Source organism: Nannospalax galili, unplaced genomic scaffold (assembly GCF_000622305.1).
Source record: "Nannospalax galili isolate Female #2095 unplaced genomic scaffold, S.galili_v1.0 scaffold298, whole genome shotgun sequence".
Taxonomy (NCBI): Eukaryota; Metazoa; Chordata; class Mammalia; order Rodentia; family Spalacidae; genus Nannospalax; species Nannospalax galili.
The window spans coordinates 603,947-624,722 of record NW_008344488.1 but is presented as its reverse complement, the minus strand read 5'-3'; the positions used below and the strand labels follow the sequence as shown (position 1 = coordinate 624,722).

The 20,776-nt window shown below is 39.6% G+C and overlaps 1 protein-coding gene across 1 annotated transcript in view; it reads right to left on the bottom strand.

Moving 5' to 3' along the window:
* Cdh20 (cadherin 20) overlaps positions 1 to 20,776 on the bottom strand; it is a 291,657-nt gene that overhangs the window by 48,808 nt on the left and 222,073 nt on the right. The window contains exon 7 of the mRNA XM_008840643.2: positions 8,736 to 8,989. Coding sequence (XP_008838865.1) covers positions 8,736 to 8,989 — 254 coding nt within the window. The remainder of the gene's footprint in view (positions 1 to 8,735; positions 8,990 to 20,776) is intronic.

Here is a 20,776-nt window from a genome sequence, read left to right as displayed (position 1 = left end):
TTTTATTCCATTGATCTATGGGTCTATTTTTGTGCCAGTACCATGTTGTTTTTATGACGATAGCTCTGTAATACACTTTAATATCTGCTATAGTAATCCCCCCAGCATCGCTCTTAGTGCTCAGGGTTGCTTAGGAAATCGAGGTCTTTTGTGCTTCCATATGAATCTTAGGATTTTTTTCCAATTCTGTGAAAAATGACATCGGGATTTTGATTGGCATTGCATTGAATCTATAAGTGGCTTTTGGTAGGATGGTCGTTTTCACAATATTAATTCTTCCAATCCATGAGCATGGGAGGTCCTTCCATCTTCCGATATTTTACAAAGATGTATTTTAAATAATGTGTGTGCATCTCTCTCTCTCTCTCTCTCTCTCTCTCTCTCTCTCTCTCTGTATCTGTCTGTCTGAGTGTGTGGGGTAGATCTACACGAGTACAGGTGCCTACTAAGGCCAGAAGAGGGTATTGAATCCCTTGAAGCTGGAGTTACAGATGGTTGTGAGCCCCCTGACTTGGGTGCTGGGAACTGAACTAGAGTCCTCTGCAAGATCCTTATATGTTCTTAGCTGCTAAGCCATCTCTCTATCCCCCAATCTGCAATTTGATGGCAACTATTTACTTTTTAAAAAATATTTTATTTATTATTTTTATTTTATATGTATGAAAGTATTACCTGTATGTGTGTAAGTGCACCCATGTTGTGCAGTGCCCACAGAGGTCAGAAGAAGACATCAGATCCCTCAGATCCCCTGGAATTGGAGTTATGGATGGTTGTTAGCCACCATGTGGGTGCTGAGAATTGATCCCAGGTCATCTGCAAGAGCAGTCAGTGTTCTTAACTGCTGAGCCATCTCTCCAGCCCTGGTCATAACTTTCTTAACTGCATTGATTTTCAAACCTTAGGTAGGTAGGTTCTTAAGTCAATATGGTAGATTGTGACTAGCATCAAAAGAAAATGAAACAGAGTGGGATATATGCATGCCAGATTACCACATGTATTAAGGGTAAGTAGTGATATGAAACTTTTGTTTAAATATGTATATATACACAGTACATATATGCATGCATATGAAATGGTTCAATTTTATACATTTCTGCAGAGATTCAGAATTGTCATTCAGAGTTAGGAATTAAAGCAGCAACCAATGAGTAAGAGCTAAAAATGTTAGAATAACTTCAGGTATGACTTCCTAAGTGTTAGGAAAATTCAGGAAGCAAATTAAATCTGACCATGACCCTGTTTAACAAGTATATATTGCTTGCCAGACTTTGCGTAGCACACACTGCATATATTGAGTCCTTTAATCTTTATAAGGTAAGTGCTATTATGATTTTTATTTTACAAATGAAAAAATTAAGTCTTGAAGAGTTTAAGTCACTTGTCCAAGGTCACACTACTATGCATCAATTCTAGGTTGTCCAACTTTAGGGTCTGGCACCTAAGCTACCGAACCATGGTGCCTTATTGATGTGTGGATTGTATGAAATTGCCTCCAAATACAGAACTTTACCCCTTCAAGATAAGCCATCATAACAGTTAAATTTTTAATTAAAAAACCCTACGGATTTACAAAATTCATATAAAAATAAACTGGATAAATAAAATATATTTTTTAGGTATCAGGGTCTGTTTTAAAGTTTATCAGCTGTTTTAATAATTGATATTCTTTTAGGAAATAGAAACAGTGCTTGGCTCATTACAATCTAATCTTTCAGCTCCTCAGACATGAGAAAAACCCAGCATTTGGTCCACAGAGTGTAACCCTAATGGCAACCTTCCAGGCTGTCGGCATAATGCCTAGGGGAGAGCAGCCTGTGAGGAACCAGAAACCTGCCCTGCCACAGAAAATGTCCCAGATGCTGTGGGAGAAGGAGCGACAGAAACAACCCAGCAACTGGACCCCTGACAGCACTGCCCAGTTGACACAGCAGGAGCCACCTTAGGGAGCTTCCCTCATCAAGACCCCCTCCCCACCTCAATTTCCCTTGGTGAGGGAATAATGGACTTCATTTCTCTGAATGGGGCCCTGGGCCAATTCCAGGGAGCAAGAGAACAAGTTGAAAGTATAGATCCAGATGGAAAATGTGGAAATTGGGACATTGCAGTGAATTCTGTAGGTGGTTTTCCTCTCTCCAACTGTAACATTCTCGCCTACTACCAGCTTAGCACACACACTGCCACCCATACACCTCCACACACGCAGAGCTGCCTTGAGCACACAGTAGCTGGCCTTTGCTTTGGTGAGGACTTCTCTGTCATGAACAGGTTTGCTCTGTCCATACTCCAGGATGGCATAGGAGGGCAGGCTGTTTCCACACCAGCTGAAGCCGGTGTCAGTTGCCATATGGTTCAGTATCCTGTTCACTAGAAATTCTCTGAGTATTTATCAAAAATTCAGGGGATCAAATCACTGTAGTTTTCATATGCATCTAACTAAACCTACATTGTTTTGGGACTCGCCAGTGATAGCTTTCACATCTGAACACTGTACCAACTTTTTAGAAAGGAGACTGTAAAAGTCCTTAATAATCATTAAATAATTTTAAATGGCCTTTAATCTGTAGCATTTTGACTTTAGGGATATGTTCTTTTGGGGGCAAGTTAGTATGTTGTGCTGGATAGCTTTAGTGTCAACTTGACACACCTGGGTTGAGGGAGCCTCAATCAGGAAATTGCCTCTATTGGACTGGCCTGTGGCCATGTCTGAAGGGCATCTTCTTGATGAGTGATGTGGGAGGACCCAGCCCACTGTGGGTGGTGCCACCCTGGGCAGGTGGGCCTGTGTTGCATAAGAAAGCAGGCTGAGCAGGGGCCAGGAGAGCAAGCCAGTAAGCAGCGTTCCTCCATGGCCCGTGCCCCAGCTCCTGCCTCCAGGTTCCTGCCCTGAGTTCCTACCTTGGGCTCCCTGATGAACTGCGTGCGACCTGGGAGATGTAAGACAAATAAACCCTTTCCTCCCCAAGTTGGTACTGGTCAGACTGTTTTGTCACAGCAATGAAGAACAAACTAAGACATATGTATTTTCTTTTTAAGAATATGTCACATTAATTCTTTATGATAAAAATGCAGGTGAATTAGCCATGTAGCCTATAATATACAAATAATTTTAAAACAGACTTTCTTTTCCTTTTTTTTAGACTCTTATATGAAATATTTTATTTCAAAAACAAAATCAAAACAATTTTCAAGGCAGAGAAGGTGGGCAGAAGATGGACACTTCCTCATTACCAGCTCCTTCCTACACCCTCAGCTTGGGTGGGGAGGGGAGAACAAGAACACGGGAGAGTTTCGCCATGAAGGCTGGTGTTAACACACAGCCCTGCAGGTGTGGTTTACAATCTTCACTTAGCCATACTGTCAGTTCCAGGGGAGTGCTTCATGCCCTCACTCTGTCACCCTTTTCCCTGCATGCCCACATGCATGGTAAAACCAAGCAGCCTGTTAGAAGGTTGAAATAATGCCTGTGCTTGCTTCCTGTGCTGCTAAGAAAGGAGAAAGAAAAAACAAGAAAGTAACAAACTCCAATGAAACCCTAGCAAGGTGCCTATCCTGTGCACTGTCAGTGGCATTTCTCTGGGACTCGCCCCCACCCCCGTGGAATAGGTTTGGTCATCATCCCCATGGAACAGGTTTGGTCATCTGTACTGGGGTGTAAAGAAACCAAGCACAGTTTGGGCTACAAGTGGGCTGTGGCACATTTTCCAGTTAGGTTGAAAATCAGACTTTTTCTTTTTATCTCAGTCTAACAACCTCCCAACTGAGCTATTTTGGCCAAGGCCTTTTTTTTTTTTTTCCCCTCTTCAAGATCTATTTTCTTTGTATGTGAGTGTTTGTCTTTGTGCGTGTGTGTGTGTGTGTGTGTGTGTGTGGTCACAAGAGTCCTGGTCCTCATGATTGAGCAGCAAGAACCACTGAGCCAAATCTCCAGTCCCTCAAACTAACTTTTTATATAAAAAATAAGGATAGTGTGGACTATTGGGGAAATGTAACAAGTGAAAGCCATCTTAAACACATCTACTAAATAACAGCCACAGATTGACTTGTCCGTAAATATCCCTCTGCAAATCTAGGATCTTTGGTGTTCTGCTCAGGTCTAGGGACTATTCTTTGTTGCTGTGGAATAACACAGATTCAGGGACTTTGTATCTACCAATGTGAACTCTAGATTTTGTTTCCAAAATTCAGAGGGAGAATTATCCCTATTTACAATAATTTTGTCTGCTTAACCTTGCGTGTGACCCTTTGTCTTGTTCCAAGTCTGCACCCCGATTCTTGCTAAATTTTCTCCCAAGAATTCTGAGTTCTGCTGCAGAATGGCCCAACGACCCTGGCCTACACCCCTGGCCTTTGTGTTCTTGATTTTTCCTGGATTGTCTCTGTTGGAACAGCCAGGAACTTCCTCATGGACCTCCCTCATGCTGACTAATGATCTTCACCTGGCCGATCTGAAGCAACATTTTTTGTTCATCAGACAGGTTCCTTCATTTTCTGCCTCATTTTGATCTGTGTCAGGAGTGGATCTCAAACCCTGATGCTTTTTGTTCTTTCCCTGAGATGTCTTGAGATAATAACTTTATTCCTCAATATAAGATATAACCTCTAGGGTTGAATGTGCTTGTGTTTGCCTGACAATTTCCAGTCTCTTTGTTTTGTCTGTTACTCTGTGGTGTGACTCTGAACCAGACCTTGTTTTCAGTGATTATCAGGTAGGGCTTCATAGTCAGAAGTCAGATATGAAGCTGACATGGAAGTACCTTGGATGCTCTGTTTCAGAAATTGGATTTGTTTTTTTCATTTGTGCTTTTTAAAATTTGTTTCTTCCATTAAGTTTTATCCTCTAAAGGTCCTTCCCACAGTATATTCTTTGATACAAAAACTGACTGGTATCTATTAAATGAATAGATACATAATTAACAAATCATGATCACAGAAATATATTTGTGGTTTCTAAACATAAAGGAAATTATGGTACATCTGTTCCATTTTTGTTATAATTGTTTTGGGGATAACATGGTTTTACTTATTCTGTTTTACACTAAAAAAGCTTGAGATCGAGATATAATTTTTATAAGGTCGTTTAGCTCAGAAAGGTTAGTTGTCTTTAAAAAAACTAAATGAAACAATTAAAACCACTTTAGTCATTTCAATGCTTGAACATATAACATGTTTACCAGTTGGTCAGAAGAAGCAGATTTCCCCCAGTATAGCTATTATCTGAAGAAAAACATTCTTGTTAAACTATAAAAGTACATTTTCATTAAATACTAAATGGCACCAGATGAGGGAAGTAGCCAGCCGACAGAAAAGCCATTTGATAAATGGGAGTGTGTTTAAAATGTGTTATTGGCACTAAGGCCCCAGATTCATTTTACTGTGTGGCTTTCAACAATTAATGTGGCAGATGGCCTCAAACAGCCTTGGAATTCAGATCGTTTGTGTAGGACTTCAGAAGCTTGGCAGTGGCTGTTGAAGGCTGAGGGATCAACCTGTCTACCAGCTGTTTGCACTTTGCTTCCAGAGTTGACAGAAAACAGTCATGGTTGTAAGAATAATTCCGTACTGATGGGAAGCATCTTGGTTGGAATCCTCAATTCAAAAACAGCCTGGGGAGACAGATGTGGGACTCTCTAGACAGTCTACCTGTCACCAAAGGCACTTACCTCAGGAAGAGTTTCTACCTCTGTCCTTTCTATAGCATAAGGAAGTATATAATGCACGGTGTTTTCCTAAGTTCTGTTTGTTTGTTTTGTTTTGTGATTGGGAGCTTGCTGTATTGATGTGTAGTCCTGGCTGGCCTGGAACTTGCTATGTAAAACAGGCTGGTCTCAAACTTGAAGTGATCTTTTTTCTCTGCCTCCTGTGTGCTGTGATTACAGGTTCATGTTACCAAACTTGCTCTATTCCATTTGTTTTAGAAGTGAACATGTTGAAGGCTAATAAAAGTTGAAGGAATGTACGACGGCTACCTTTATATTCACTACTAAGAGTGGTTTTTCAACACAGAAATACCAGTAGACTTTCTATAAACCAATACCAAACTTGCTGACAAAGAAATCAGGGAAAAGGTCCCATTCTTGATAATTTAAAAAGTACCTGGGAATAAAACTGATTAAGAAGGTTAAAGACCTTCACAGTGAAGACTTTGGAAAACTAAAGAAAGAAATGGAAGAAGACACTAGAAGATAGAAAAGTCTGCTCTGTTCACAGACTGGCAGAATTAAAACTGTAAAAATGGCCATACCACTGAATGTAATCTAAGAGTCAACGTAATCCTGGTCAAAATTTCAATTACATTCTTTACAACAAGAAAAACCAATCCTAGAATTCACATGGAAGTGAAATGTTTATGCCCATAAATTTGTCAGCTTTGGTTAAAGAAGATTTTTTTGGTATTTTCTTTATTATTTTTATTTTATGTGTATGAATATATTGCCTGCATGTGTCTAAGTACACTTGTGTCATATAATGCCCATGGAGGTCAGAAGAGGGTGTAGGATCCCCTGAAACTGGAGTTACAGACAATTGTTTGCTGCCATGTGGGTGCTAGGATTTGAACCTAGGTCTTCTGCAAGAGCAACCTGTGCTAGTACCCACTGAGCCATCTCTCCAGCTCCCGAAGCTTATTTTTATAGTGGGCTGTCGTAAATGTAGTGACTCATACTGGTCAAAATGGTGAGAATAAGTGACTGTTGAATGCCCCACCATGAATAGGATATCTGTATTACCCTCTCCAAGGGTCAGGGAACATTAGTGAAGAAGGGGACAGAAAGAGTGTAAGAGTGCTGTAGAAGGCTGGACTATTGAACTCACAGCAGCTGTGATTTCCTGCACAAGATTAGGCCCATCAATATCTTGCAATGGAGGTAGGAGGGGCTTGTGAGGTCACACTTTTCCTTAAGGATCAATAAGCAGTTAAAGGTTGCTGGGAGAGGGAGAGACATGTTCTTCAGAGGTGTAGCCACTGGTAAGATGCCCAACCTCCTGTAAATAGTGCCACACCCCTGCTCCTATAAGCATCCCTAATGAAACAAATTGGGTCACCAAAACCAAAATGTGCCCCACATGAAACTCTAAAACCAACCAAAAAAAAAAACAAACAAAAATCTGAGAGACACGAAAGTAGGAGATTAGTCGGGAAGAGGAAAAGGGAGTTGGAGGAGGATGAAAGAGGGTCATGGGAAGTGACCATGATCAAAATACATTATATACACCTATGAAAAGTCATAATAAACCCTTTATTATATAATTATATATAACATGTTAGTAAAAACATTAAAAATGCCTCAATTAGCCAAAACAATACTATAGTGCGATACTATAGTGTGATACTAGGGGTATCACAATGCTTGATGTCAAGTTATAGTACAGAGCCATAGTGACAAAGTAATCATGCTGTTGGCACACAGCAGACATGTAGACCAATGCAGCAGAATATGAGGTCCAGAAATGAACCTACACGGCTACAGCCACTTAAGTTTTGACAAAGTTGTCAAAAAACATGCACTGGAAAAAAAAAAAACATAGTCTCTTCAACAAGTGGTGCTGAGTAGACTCAATGCCCACAGGTTGAAGACTGAAACTAGATCCATTTCTTTCACTCGTTACCAAAAATAACTCCAAGACTCTAATGAAAGAGATGAAAATTTGAAGCCACCAGAGGAAAGTATAAGTAAAGCCCTTTAAGACACAGACATAGATAAGCTTTCTAAAAGGGGATCCAGTAGCATAGGAAGTAATTCTGAGAAGTGACAAATAGGGCTACATGAAATTAAGCTGTTTCTACACAGCAAAGGAAACCATCATGTGAAGAGACAGCTTACAGAATGGGGGGAAATCTTTGCCAAATATATACCAGACAGGAGATCTGTATCTAGAATATACAAAGAAATATAAAAATAAAATAGCAACACTCTCTACAAATTATCCAATTAAAAAACGTGTGTGTGTGTGCGTGCGCATGTGTGTGAGTCATGAAAACAGAAAGGGTACCATGAGGGTAGGAAGCAATCTTAAAGGAAGCAGGGAAGGGGAAAGGCAGGTAATGGATTCTTTATGATGTGGAAGCAGAGGGATGACAAAGGAGGGGACCAGCAAGACAGGGGCAAGGTATATGGGGGAGAGCCATTGGGGGTGAATAAGAACAAAGTCTAAAAACGCGAGTATGCCATAATGAAACCCATTACTTTGTGTGCTAACTTAAAATACTGATTTAAAATGTTAGATTGAAAAAGGAGTGATTTTGAACATTTTGACTCTGTGTGTGACTACGCTTGTTTTGAATTGATAGGTTTGCACTGGGGGCGGTTTTGCACACCCCCCCCCAGGACATTTGGAAGTATCTGGGCACATTTTAGGTAGTTAGAAGTTGGAGGCTGCTAGTGGCATTTTATGGGTGAGGACCAGACATCCTGGCATTAAAAATTCAATGCTCAGGACAATCTGTGATACCATCACAGACTGATACTGCTCCAAGTGTCAGTGGGACCATGACTGAAAATTAATGGCGTATGTGGATGCACCTGAACTAAATGAAAGTGAGTTTAAGATGTAATGCTATTTAATTTCCAAGTCACTCTGATATGGCCATGTTACTAATAACAGCAAAGACCTAGGAGAGGACTGTCTCCAGAGGTGGAGTGAAAAAGGAAGAGACAAAGGGGAAAATGCCAGAAAATTAGATAAAAAGGAAAGGAAAATCCCAGGATATAAGGGAAAGGTGAAATCTGTAGGCTAACCTGATAGAGTTGTTGGTCACATCTGGATCCTTGGCAGAAATTATCTGTATGGTTGTTCCAATTGTCACATCCTCAGGCACCTCTACAAAGTAAAAGCCAGGTTCAAACACTGGGGGCTCATCCACATCTTCCACAGTGATGTGCACGGTCGTCGTGTCCTGAAATGGGCCGAGGTTGAGAAAACGCATCTCTAGGTGAGGGTTGGCTCCTTCCACTTTCAAGGTATAGCTTTTCTTTCTTTCAAAACTCAGGGGCTGAAAGATAATGGGAGGAAAAATGATTGGCCATATGTTCAGGACAGAAAGGCTGTCCAATTCTGATGACTGAGGATCCCCAAATTCATTAATATTGGAAAAGAAGGAAAAGAAAAAGCAAGAGGAAATTTTATTTTGTTTTAAAGTTCTTGGTTATAACATCGGGTTCAATCGTGGGTAAGATGGGACGAAAGATGCTGGAGTTAGTTGTTTCCTCTGGAGAAGCTCAGTTTTAACTCTCTCTCTTTACTCAGCATGGTCTGTCAAGGGGTCTGGGGGACTCCTTCTGCCCTGGCCTGTCAGCTTGGGACTATCAGAATTTTAAGATGGAAAGTTTTGTTTCCTGAGAGCCCATTCTGTCCCAGGCAAACAAGGCAGCATTGTGTTCAGAGGTGCTAGCCATACACCTGAGCCCTGGTATTTTCTGTTTTTGAGGGGAACCATTTTGGAGATGGAAGGGGACTAGTGAGAGTAGAGGAGGAATGGGAGAGGATGGTGAGAGAGTAAATATAAGTGAGGTACAATGATAGGAAAATGCCATAGCAAGACCCATCATTTCATAGGCTGGCTAAAAAAATTAATAAAATAAGTTTTTTCTTTTTAAATTCAAAAGCAATAGTGATTCTTTTAGAGGAAATACAATAAATACTTCACAAGGATTCTTGGCACACTGTCAGATCAAACTGTTTACTCGGTTTATCATAGGTGGTTCCTTCTAAACTTTAGTTTTAAATCTTGACCTCACAGAGATCCACTTACTTTTGCCTCCAGAGTGTTTGAACTAAAGGTGTACACCACCATGCCTAGCTTATTTTAAAATCTTGTTCAACATTTACTTTACAGATTCAGAAGGCTCAGAAGACTGGACTAAACCAATACATTGTGTCAACTTAGATGCTAGCCCAGGGCTATGAATTCTTTTACCAGAGATCATGCACAAGAATTTAATTTTGCCTGTTAGGATTACAACTCATAAAGTATGAAATTTGGGTGCTAGAGAGAAGGTTCAGAGGTTAAGAGTGCTTGCTGCTGTTCCAGAAACCCTCAATCTGGTTTCCAACATCTATGTCGGGTGTGCTGTTTTTATTATAAATACTTCTGTTTGTACCTTCCCCAGATACTTAACTGGATTTTTATTTCTCAGTGCCTAGCAAGGACAAACACCCAAAATATCTAAAAAAAAAAACCTGTTATTTCATTGAATGAGATAATGACTTTTACAGCATGGTCATACTCTGGACAAATGTCTTTTCCTTAACTTTGCTTCCAAAAAATTAATATTATCTTGTTTTTGATGTACACAAGCTCACTGAGACTTGAGATCTCCTTGTAACATAAACACAGAGCTCATGATCTTTCCTTGTCCTTGACCCAAAGCAATGCATGTGTGTGTGTGTGTGTGTGTGTGTGTGCATGTGTGTGCCTATTTTTCATATTTATTGGAAGCAATGAAGATTATCCTATTCTTGTTGCAAACAACAGGGATTAAACTGACAATATGTTTGTGTGCTATTCTAGTCAGTAGAGGGTCAGAAAGGGCAATTTTCCTAAGAAGACAAATCCTTCCATGTTTTCCTTTCCCATTTCCTGATGGATATACTGTTTCAATAAAACAGAGAGAGAGAGCTTTTGTTCCAGAGCACAGTTCAGAGAGTAATCTGAAGGAACTGTTGCTCAGAACAGTTCCTGTCCTTCTTGACTAAAATTGATGCTAAAAGTCAGGCTGTCTTTATTCAGGCACAGCCATAACATGGCATCGCCTAGAAATGGCTGCAATTCAATATTGCAAAAAATTTCTCTGTATTAACATGTTCTGTTTTGAGTGATGAAATATACAGATTTTACGTTACCATATTTCAATAATTCTAAGGTATCAAGTTTTTTCCACATTTTATACTGTGAAAATATAGCTACTTTTCTAATTGATAATACATTACAATTGCCACAGGCTAAACAGGTGATAGGCTCTAGTTATCGCCTGTGCAAGGCACATCTAGTCAAAGGCATTAATGTACCTCAGTTTAGTTTTGCACATCAGCGCTACACATGTATCGAAATTTATTGCCTTCTAAAATGTCTTCATAAAGATTGTATTATTATTCAGCATTGAAACAAAAGTTGTACAGGCAGAAGGGCATTGAAACAGCAGCAGGGAGTAAATCTGATATAAGTGAGGCAAATATGTCTAACTGTGTCTCTAAGAGCTCTTTAAATAATTGTAAATAAAGCATCCGATTACATAAAGTTGGCAAGAATTTTTTAAATGGTACATAAAACAATGATGAGAATTGTAATTCATGGTCTCTTAGAATTGGTGAAGTATAGGATTTTTGTGTTTTGTGACCTGCCTAAGAGGAGAATGGACTTTCTACGATTACTTATTACAAGCTGGCAGATGGAAAATGAGATGAACACTGGAAAATGGCACAACATCACGCTCATGTAGAATCAAGAGCACTCTGAAAATTACATATTTCAGGGCATATTTCAAGCATTAAGAGACTGAAAATCAATTGACTGATTACTTAAAAGCTACAAAGACTCATGGTCCTGTGTAGCAATCAGTATGGTTATACGAAGACCCAATTCTATCAATTCAACTTAATTTCTCTTTTTGAAAAAGTATGTGCTTTTTAGACAAATAATGGGCCTAAGGGAAATAAATCAAAAGCAAAACTTTTGTTTCAATTTTATATGACATTATTAATGACAAAGGAGGAAGATGGGTGTGGACAAGACTTCTAGGAGTTGTTCCAGGGTATGGATTGAGCAGTCAATAGCCTGTAAAGTACTTATTATATGTCACTAGTCCGTCTACACAACTTATTGACCTTGTTCTTAATTATATTTTATGACAGATCATATGTTCAGAAAAGAAGTCAAAACAACCTAAGAAAACTTGATGTGTATTTTGATTAAACATGGATACAGTATGGATAATGATGAAGTAAGATGGCCTTTGTTCTAGTTTGTTTTTCTATTGCTGTGACAAAACACTCTGACCAATAGCAATTTGGAGGTGAAGGGTTTATTTGGCTTACATTTCGGGTCACAGTTCATTAGGCAGCCCAAGGTAGGAACTCAGGGCAGGAACCTGGAGGGAGGAGCTGGAGCACAGGCCATGGAGGAATGCTGCTTACTGGCTTGCTCCTCTGGCCCATGCTCAGCCTGCTTTCTTATACAATATGGGACCAACTGCCCAGGGGTGGCCCACCCACAGTGAGCCCTCACACATCACTCAACAATCAAGAAAATACCCTACGGACATTGTCTAAGGCCAGTTCAATAGAGGCAATTCACCAGCTAAGGCTCCCTCAACCCAGGTGTGTCAAATTGACACTAAAGCTATCCAGCACAATGTTTATCTTACAGTATTTAATCTTGTCCAGACAAGGGAACTACAGAAAAGACATTTTTGATTTCCTCAAATTTTAGTATTAATAGATTTTTTTAGAAAGTACTTATAATGATATCTAAACTATACAGTAACAATTTAATATAAATTAGTATCATTTTGTTATTTAGAAAATAATCTTAATAGCAAATAAAATTTAAATGTTAAGTATCCTAAAGGCTTTTTTTTTGATTGCTTAATTTTTGAATAGATTTTTTTTTTGCACTCAAGAAACAATTAGGCAGGGATTTTAATCCCTTTAATTCCAACTTGTGTGAGGCAGAAGAAGCAGGAGGATCTTGTGATGGTTTGAATGAGAATGTCTCCATGGGCTCCAAGTATTTGGACATTTTGTTCCCAGTTGGTGGTGTTGTTTTGGGAGATTTTAGAAGTTGCTTACAGTATGAAGCATGTCACTGGGGGCATGCTTAGAGTTCTTCCAGTCTCTCTCTGCTTTAAGATGTGCCTGCCTTAAGATGTGATCAATCACTTAGCTTTCAATTTTGGCCACCTCCTTCCACACGCCCTCACTCCCCTCCCCCCATTATGGACCCATACCCCTGGAACTGTAAGCCAAATAAACTCTTCCTTCTATAAGTTGCCTTGGTCATGGTATCTTATCATAGCAACAGAAAAGTAACTACTATAGATCTCTATGAGTTCTAGACCAGTCTGGTCTACATAGCTAGTTCCAAGGAGGAGGGCTATATAGTGTCAAAACAAAACAAAAACACAATAGTTATTCAAAACTTTGGGCATTTACTAGTGAAGGCTAGCAATGTATTATTGCTGAGTTGAAAGAGAACACATAATGGGCACATTCTTAATTCTATACCATGTAGCAAACATATTGTTTTTAGTCACCTCATAAGTTCAATGTGTGCTATTAATTTAAAAATCCATAAAATAATAACATGATGTTTCAGTTATATCAATTTGTTTGATGATTAGCATTTTGTAGTCTTTCAAGGTCATTGTGTGCTGGTCTTAAAATCCTCTGGTTGGAGGAATTCTGAATATGTCTGTTCCTTTGCTGTGTTTGATTTTTACCTTAAAGAAATAAAGACTGTGCATGTGAAACTCATTTCTTCTAAAACAGTGCTAATTCAGTTCTATGAAGCAAAATAGCATAAAGAGTACAATTAGCATAAACACTTCATTTGTGCTATATTTTATCGATGGCCTCATTGCTTTTGCCTGAGGCATAGATAACCTTCATACTTCTAAAGTCCCTGGTTGATTTTTAATGTTCTTTGACCTTCAGCAGCATTTGTCACAGGTGGTTGCTCCCTTCTTGTGGAAACATGTCCTTCATGCCTTTAGGATACCACTCCCTTGACTCTACTCCAGTCTTCCTGGGTTTTTCCTAGTCTCCTTGTTTGTGTTTGCTCTTCTGACCTCCTCATTTCACTATCCCTTGTCATTCTAGGCTCAGTCCCTTGGAACCATCTGTATGCTTATGAATCTAGTATTTCCATCCCTAAACTCTTCTCCATTCTTTGGTTCCAATAACAAAAGTCATTCTATGTTTCAACTTGAGAGTCTAGCAGACAGTGCACATACTTGTAGCTCATCAGGACAGGGTTCCAATACCCTGACATCTGTTTCACTTGCATACCTCTCCATGTCAGTTAATGGCAACTCCAGTCTTCCTGTTGATCAGTTGACTCTTCTTTCCTTCGTCATCCAAAATATTTGGAAATTCTGTTGGTCCTACTTTTCATATTCTGACCACTTTCCATGACCTCCATTTCCATCACCCTGAGCTAAATCACCATTGCTTATCTGAGTTATTGCAATACCCTGTCAACTGGTCTCTTGTTATGTACTTTCCTCCTCACTCTTTCTTTCCATATAACCTACAGAGTTATTTTATCATGGAAGCCTTGTTGGATAGACGTGTCCTCCAAAGGACCAGCCTCAGATGGATGTCTTCTTCCCCTCCCCTGTTGACTGAAAACTGTTTGAATCCCAAGACCCTTCATAGAAAGGATGGGATACAGTCATCCCTCCCACCCAAACAATCAGCCTTAACTGATGGAGGGGGGAGGCGAGGGGAGACACCCGGAAAGCGAAGGAGGAGGAGGGGGTTTTGCCATCTTGGGCCAGTGGGCGGGCGGATGCAGATCTAGGAGGCTCAGGAGATGTGGGGAAAAAAGCCCATGGGTGTCTATACTTTGTAAGTACCTCTCACCATGATATGCTCTATTAGCAAGTACGAATAAATATCTTTATTCCCTAAACTGTAGTTTGGAGGAACACTGTGTCAGTGGTCCTGCAGAAGGTGGGAGGAGAAAGCCGAGGGCGTGTGAGCCTCCCAGAAGTAAATTCAATTACACTTGTCATGACACATATTAAAGTCCTCGAATCATTTCTCAGAGTAGAAACTGAAGTTCTTCCAGTCATCTTGAAAGGTTTTACACAACCTTGCCCCTTTGTTGCTTAGCATAAAGCTCCTTCTGAGCTAATTTCCCAAGATATTATCCCTCTCCTCAGCCTCATAACCTCCTTTGCTATTACTGAAACATATCAGGTGTAGTACCACCTCGGGGTCTTTGCACTGTAACACTTTCTTTAATAGTTCTATATTTTATCCCTCTTCTCCAGCGTGACAATGAGCAGTTATCTCTAAAAGTCATTTATAGGGCCCCTTCACAGTTAGTATGCAGTCAGTTGGCCTAAGTGAGTCAATGTTACTTTAATCTTTGCTTATATGACTTCTATGTAAGGCCAATCCTAAGCAGGCCATTTAAATTTGAAGTCTTGGTTCTCTCCATCTCATTAACTTTGTCCTATTTTACCCCTCCTTCCATAGCAATGATCACCTCTACTGACCTGCTGTTTTATTGTTATGATGGTTAATCTTGATTGTTAACTTAATGAGATTTAGAATCACCATAGAAACAAGTCTCTGGGCATGTCTGTGAGAGATTATTTAGGCTAAGTTGACCGAGGCAGTAAGACTAACTCTAAATGTAGGAGACACTATTTCATGGGCTAGGGTCCCAGACTGAATAAAAAGGAGACTTTGTCTCCTGACTATAAATGCAATGTGACTGGCTGTCTCCTGGTCCTGTTGCCATGCCTCCCCTGCCATAAAGGACTGTATTCTCTGGAATACAGAGAAGGGTCTGTAAGCCAAAACAGACCCGTCCTTCCTTAAGTTGTTTTTGTAAGGTATTTCGTTGTAGCAATGAGAAAAGTAACTGGCACAGTTGTCTTCTTCCCCTTTGTAGGATGCAGGTTCTACAAGGGCAGCAGTTTTGTTTGTGTACTCTCCACTTGGTGGCTAGAACAATGCCTGGCACAAAGTAGGTGTTTAGTTCTTGTTGAATAAATAAATACTTTAGGTTTTTAAAATATATTCAAAATTAGAAGAGGATCAAATTGATGGTTTTTTTCTTATTAAATTTATTCTTTGACATTTTCACATATGTATGTGATGCGTTCTCCATGATCTTAGCCCTACCCTCCTACTCCTGTCCTTCTCCTCTGTCAAGTTCCTTTTCCATATTTATATGTTTGTTTTTTTTAAGACTCTGTGAATTTTACCATTGCCATCTGTGTGACCTAAGGTTTGGAAATATCCACTGAAGCCTGGGAGGTTCACCAGTGATTATCCAACTGATGGCAGTGACTCCTCCATTCCCAGAATCTGTCAGTACCACTAGTTAAGTCTTTGGGAGGTAGGGCCTCTTGAGGCCCTCTTCCATCTGTGGCTGGCTGTTAATAGGCCTATTCCTGTGCAGGCTCAGTGTAGACAAGCATGGTTACATTGGGCTCATGATTGGGAGGGCTGCATCATGCCCAGAAGCAGGGCATTCTGTAGCCCTTCTTCTGCCATCCAGCCCTTATGTCTTTCTGCCCACTTCTTCCAGTGTTCCCTAAGCTTTAGTAGGGGTGGTGTAAACATCATCTTTATAGCTGAGTACTTAACCTTCACTTATTCTCAACACTTTCATCAGTCATGTGTCTCTGCAGTCACTGCCTTTTACTGCAAAGAGAGGCTTCTCTGGGTAAGGCTTAGAGTAGAATTTGTTTACGGGTATAAACATAAATAACTAGAAGGTAGTTTGGTGCTATGTAAATTTAGCCAAACAACATTAGTAGGTTCTTCCCTAAGGCCTTTTACTTCCCCAGGCATGACGTTTTTAAGTTGGAATTTATAGTACCAGAAATGAATTCTTGTGGAGTAGACCTGAAGTCCAATGAGAGAGAGGAGAGAGAGGAGAGAGAGAGGAGAGAGAAAGAGAGGAGAGAGAGGGAGGGAGGGAGAGAGAGAGAGAGAGAGAGAGAGAGACTGGTTACACCCATAACAATCATGCCATTATTGCACAAGTAGACACATCTTGCCTAGCAGGTTGGTATTCTATTACATAGAATTTACAGCTTGGTAAGACTATTGGAGCCTTCTCCCCACCCCAGGAGCTTTTCCACCCCTAGTATTACCTTCTCTGTTTTCATATTACCTATGTTCTACAATCTCTCTTCCCATAAGTGAGTTTCCCTCCACCAGTGGCTTCTTTCTGTGTTCTGACTTCTGCAGGTACTCCAAGTTAAACACATCAAACTAGAAATATGAAGCTAGAATCCACATATGAGGTAGAACATACAAAGTTTGCCTTTATGGGTTTGGGTTACCTTGCTAAGTGCTTTATCTTCCAGTTCTGTGCATTATCCTGAAAAATTCATAATTTCATTTTTCTTTACAGCTGAATAACATTCCATTGTGTATGTGTGACACATTGCCATTATCCATTTATCAGTTGATGGACAGCTAGGCTGATTCCATTTCCTAGCTATTGTGAATAAAGCAGCAATGAACACAGATGTGTAAGTATCTCTGATGGGGAATAGAATTATTTAGGCATATGCCTTCAAGTATCCCTGGGTCATATGGTAATTATAATTCTAGCTTTATGAGGCATTGGCACACTGATTTTCATAGTGACTGCACCAGTTTACATGCCCACCAACAGTGAATAACAGTTCCTCTTTAGTTGTATTTTGATTTCTTGATGATAACAATCTTGACTGAGGTGAGATAGAGTCTCATAGTAGTTTTAATTTGCATTTCCCTGATGGCTAATGGTGTTGAACACTTTAAACAATGTTTATTAGCCATTTGTATTTCATTGTAAGAACCGTCTGTTCAGATCTGTAGCCCACTTTTTGATTGGGTTGTTTTCTTAATCCTTTGTTTTTTGTTTTGTTTTTCTTATTTTTTTTGTGTATTCTAGATATTGACCCCTTATTGAATGTATAGCTATTGAAGGTTTTCTCCCATTCTGTGGGCTTGTTCTTTACTTGATTGACTATTTCCTTTGTTGTAAAAAAGCAATTTAGCTTCATGAGGTCCCATTTGTCAATTGTTGGCCTTAATTCCTGAGCAAATGGAGTTTTGTTTAGAAAGTCCCTACCTGTGCCTATATGTTGTAGTGTGTTCTCTACCTTTTCTTGTAGAAGTTTAAGAGTTTCAGGTTTATAAAAATATATTTTATTTGTTATTTTAATTTTATGTGTCTGAGTGTATTGCCTGCATGTAAGTAAGTGCACCTGTGTCACATAATGCCCATGGAAATCAGAAGATGGCATAGGATTTCCTGGAACTGGAGTTAGAGATAGTTGTTAGCTGCCATGTAGGTGCTGGGAACTAAACCCGGGTCCTCTGCAAGAGCAGTTAGTACTCTTAACCACTGAGCCACCTTTCTAGCCCCCAGAATTTCAGGTTTATACTGAGGTCTTTGCTCCATTTGGAGTTGATTTTTGTGCTAGGTAAGAGATAAGGATCTAGTTTTATTATATGTGGACATCCACAATTCCCAACACCAGTTGTTGAAGATGTTGTCTTTCTTTTAGTATGTATTTTTGACATCTTTGTCAAAATGTGGCCATAACTGTGTGAACTTAAGTCTGGGCCTTCTAGTCTATTGATTTGAATGTCTGATTTTGTGTCAGTATCATACTGTTTTTTTTTATTACTGTGGTGTAATAGTATATCTTGAGTTCAGGTAAGGTAATCTCTCCCACATTATTCTCTTTTTAAAAATATTTTATTTGTTATTTTTATTTTATGTGTATGAGTGTATTGCCTACGTGTATGTGAGTGCACCTGTGTCATGCAAAGCTGCAGAGGTCAGAAGAAGGCTTTGGATTCCCCTGGAACTGGAGTTAAGGATGGTTCATAGGTGCCATGTGGGTGCTGGAAATGGAACCCGGGTCCTCTGCAAGAGCTGTCAGTGCTCTTAACTGCTGAGCCGTCTCTCCAGCCCTGTGCACTATTTTTTTACTCAGGATTTCTTTGAATCTCCAGGGTCTTTTGTGTTTCTATACGAATATAATTTTTTTTCCTATTTCTGTGAATAATGTTTTGGGGATTTTGATTGAGATTGTATTGAATCTGTAAATTGCTTTTGGTAAGATGGTCATTTTCACAATATTAATTCTACCAATCCATAAGCAAAGAAACTCCATCTTCTAGTGTCTTCCTCAATTTCTTTCTTCAGAGATTTAAGGTTTTCATTGTAGAGGTCTTTCACCTCCTTGTTTAGGTTTATTTGGAGGTTATTTATTTATTTATTATTTATTTCTAGTACTATGAATGGGATTGTTTCCCTAATTTATTTCTCAGCGTATTTGTTATTGGTACATAGAAAGGCTACTGATTTTTTTTTGAATACTACCACTTTGCTAAAAATATTGATCAGTTCTAGGGGTTTCCTGGTGGAGTCTTTGGGGTCTCTCATATATAGTATCATATTATGTACAAACTTGGATAATTTGACTGTTATTCATATTTGTGTCCCTTCTTATTGTTTTAGCTGGGACTTCAAGCACTGTATTGAATAGGAGTAGAGACAGTGGACAATGTTCATGATCTTTTATGGGATTGCTTTGAGTTTTTCTTCATTTAAGACGATGTTGGCTGTGGGTTTATCACATTTAGGTTTATTATGTTCAGGTATGTTTGGTTGTAGTACTTTAATGTTGTGGTAGAATTCTGTTGTAAATCCATGTAGAACGGGGCTATTTTTAGTGGGTTACTTTATTACTGCCTCAGTCCTCAGATATTCTTTCTTCTATGTGATCCATTCTGTTTTTGACACTTTCCACTGTGTTTCTAAATTGACATTAAAATGTTCATTTCTAGTTTCATTCAGTTTGGATTTCTTCAGTGTATTTATCTCTTAATTGAATTCACTTTTTGTATACCGAGTTCTCTTCATTATTTCAATTAGCCATTTGTGTTTTCTTGGATTTCAATCAGGAATTTATTTTTGCTCTCTTTAGATTCATTCATGTCCTCTTTGAACTTGAACTCTGTCAACATGTTTATAACTCTTTCAAATTCAGTGTCTTGAGATTTAAGGTTTTTCATCTTTGGTGACTTTTACAATAGGCCTGAAAATCTTTGTGGGAGACACATTTTCATATTGGTTGTGTTTTTTCCATGGGACTTGGGCATCTGGAGTTAGAGTGTATCTTTTGCTATGAGTTTCTAGCCTACCTGAGGTGAGTAGGACTTTGGTTCTGTTTTGCTGTTACCCCTATTTGGCTGGTTTTGGAACAGGTGGTAGGATCTTGATGCTCAGTCTTTCAGACACTTTGTATTGATTTGTGAATGGAGAGGCTGGGGCGATTGCAGTTCACTGGCTATCTGGAGATTGTTGGGGTCCTGCCAGCCACAAGTGCACCACTTGGGTAAGGTCCCAGAGAGAGGGCATTGTGATACTAAAGGGATCTAACCACCAGAAGCCACATCTGTGGCTGCTTGGGCAAGGTCTTTGGGGAGGCAGCCTCAGAGTGCGGCCAAGAAACCTTACCACAGGTTGCCAAAAGTATGTGGCTCTTGGGAAAAGTTTCCAGACAGGCAGCAGGGTGGAGTCAAAGGGTCTTACCACCAGTGGCCATGTGCGTGGTTGCTTAGGCTGGGTCCTGGGGCAGGAGGTTGGGTGAATTAAAGGATCTTGTATTGGCTGCTGCTTGAGCAATTGCTTGGTGAAGGTCCCTGGTGGGTAGGGGATGGGGTTGAGGCAAATCAACATTTTAAAAAAATTAATGCTTTTAGTTATATATTTATTTGTAAGGCAGTGAATTTAATTTTTATGCATGTGTATGTGGTGTGTGTGTGTATGTGGTGTGTGTGTGTGTGTGTGTGCATGTGTATATGCATGTTTGTGTATAGAGACCTAAAATTGATATAAGGTATCTTTCTTGATTGTTCTCCTCTATTTATTGAGGCAGGGTCTCTCACTGGACCTGAGCTCCCTGATTCTAACCAGTATAGCTATCCAACTTGCCTCAGGGTTCTGTGTAGCTACTTTATCCACTGAGCCAGGTTCCCAGACCATAAACTCCATTTGTTAAAAAAAAGTTTCATAGGGGCTAGGGAG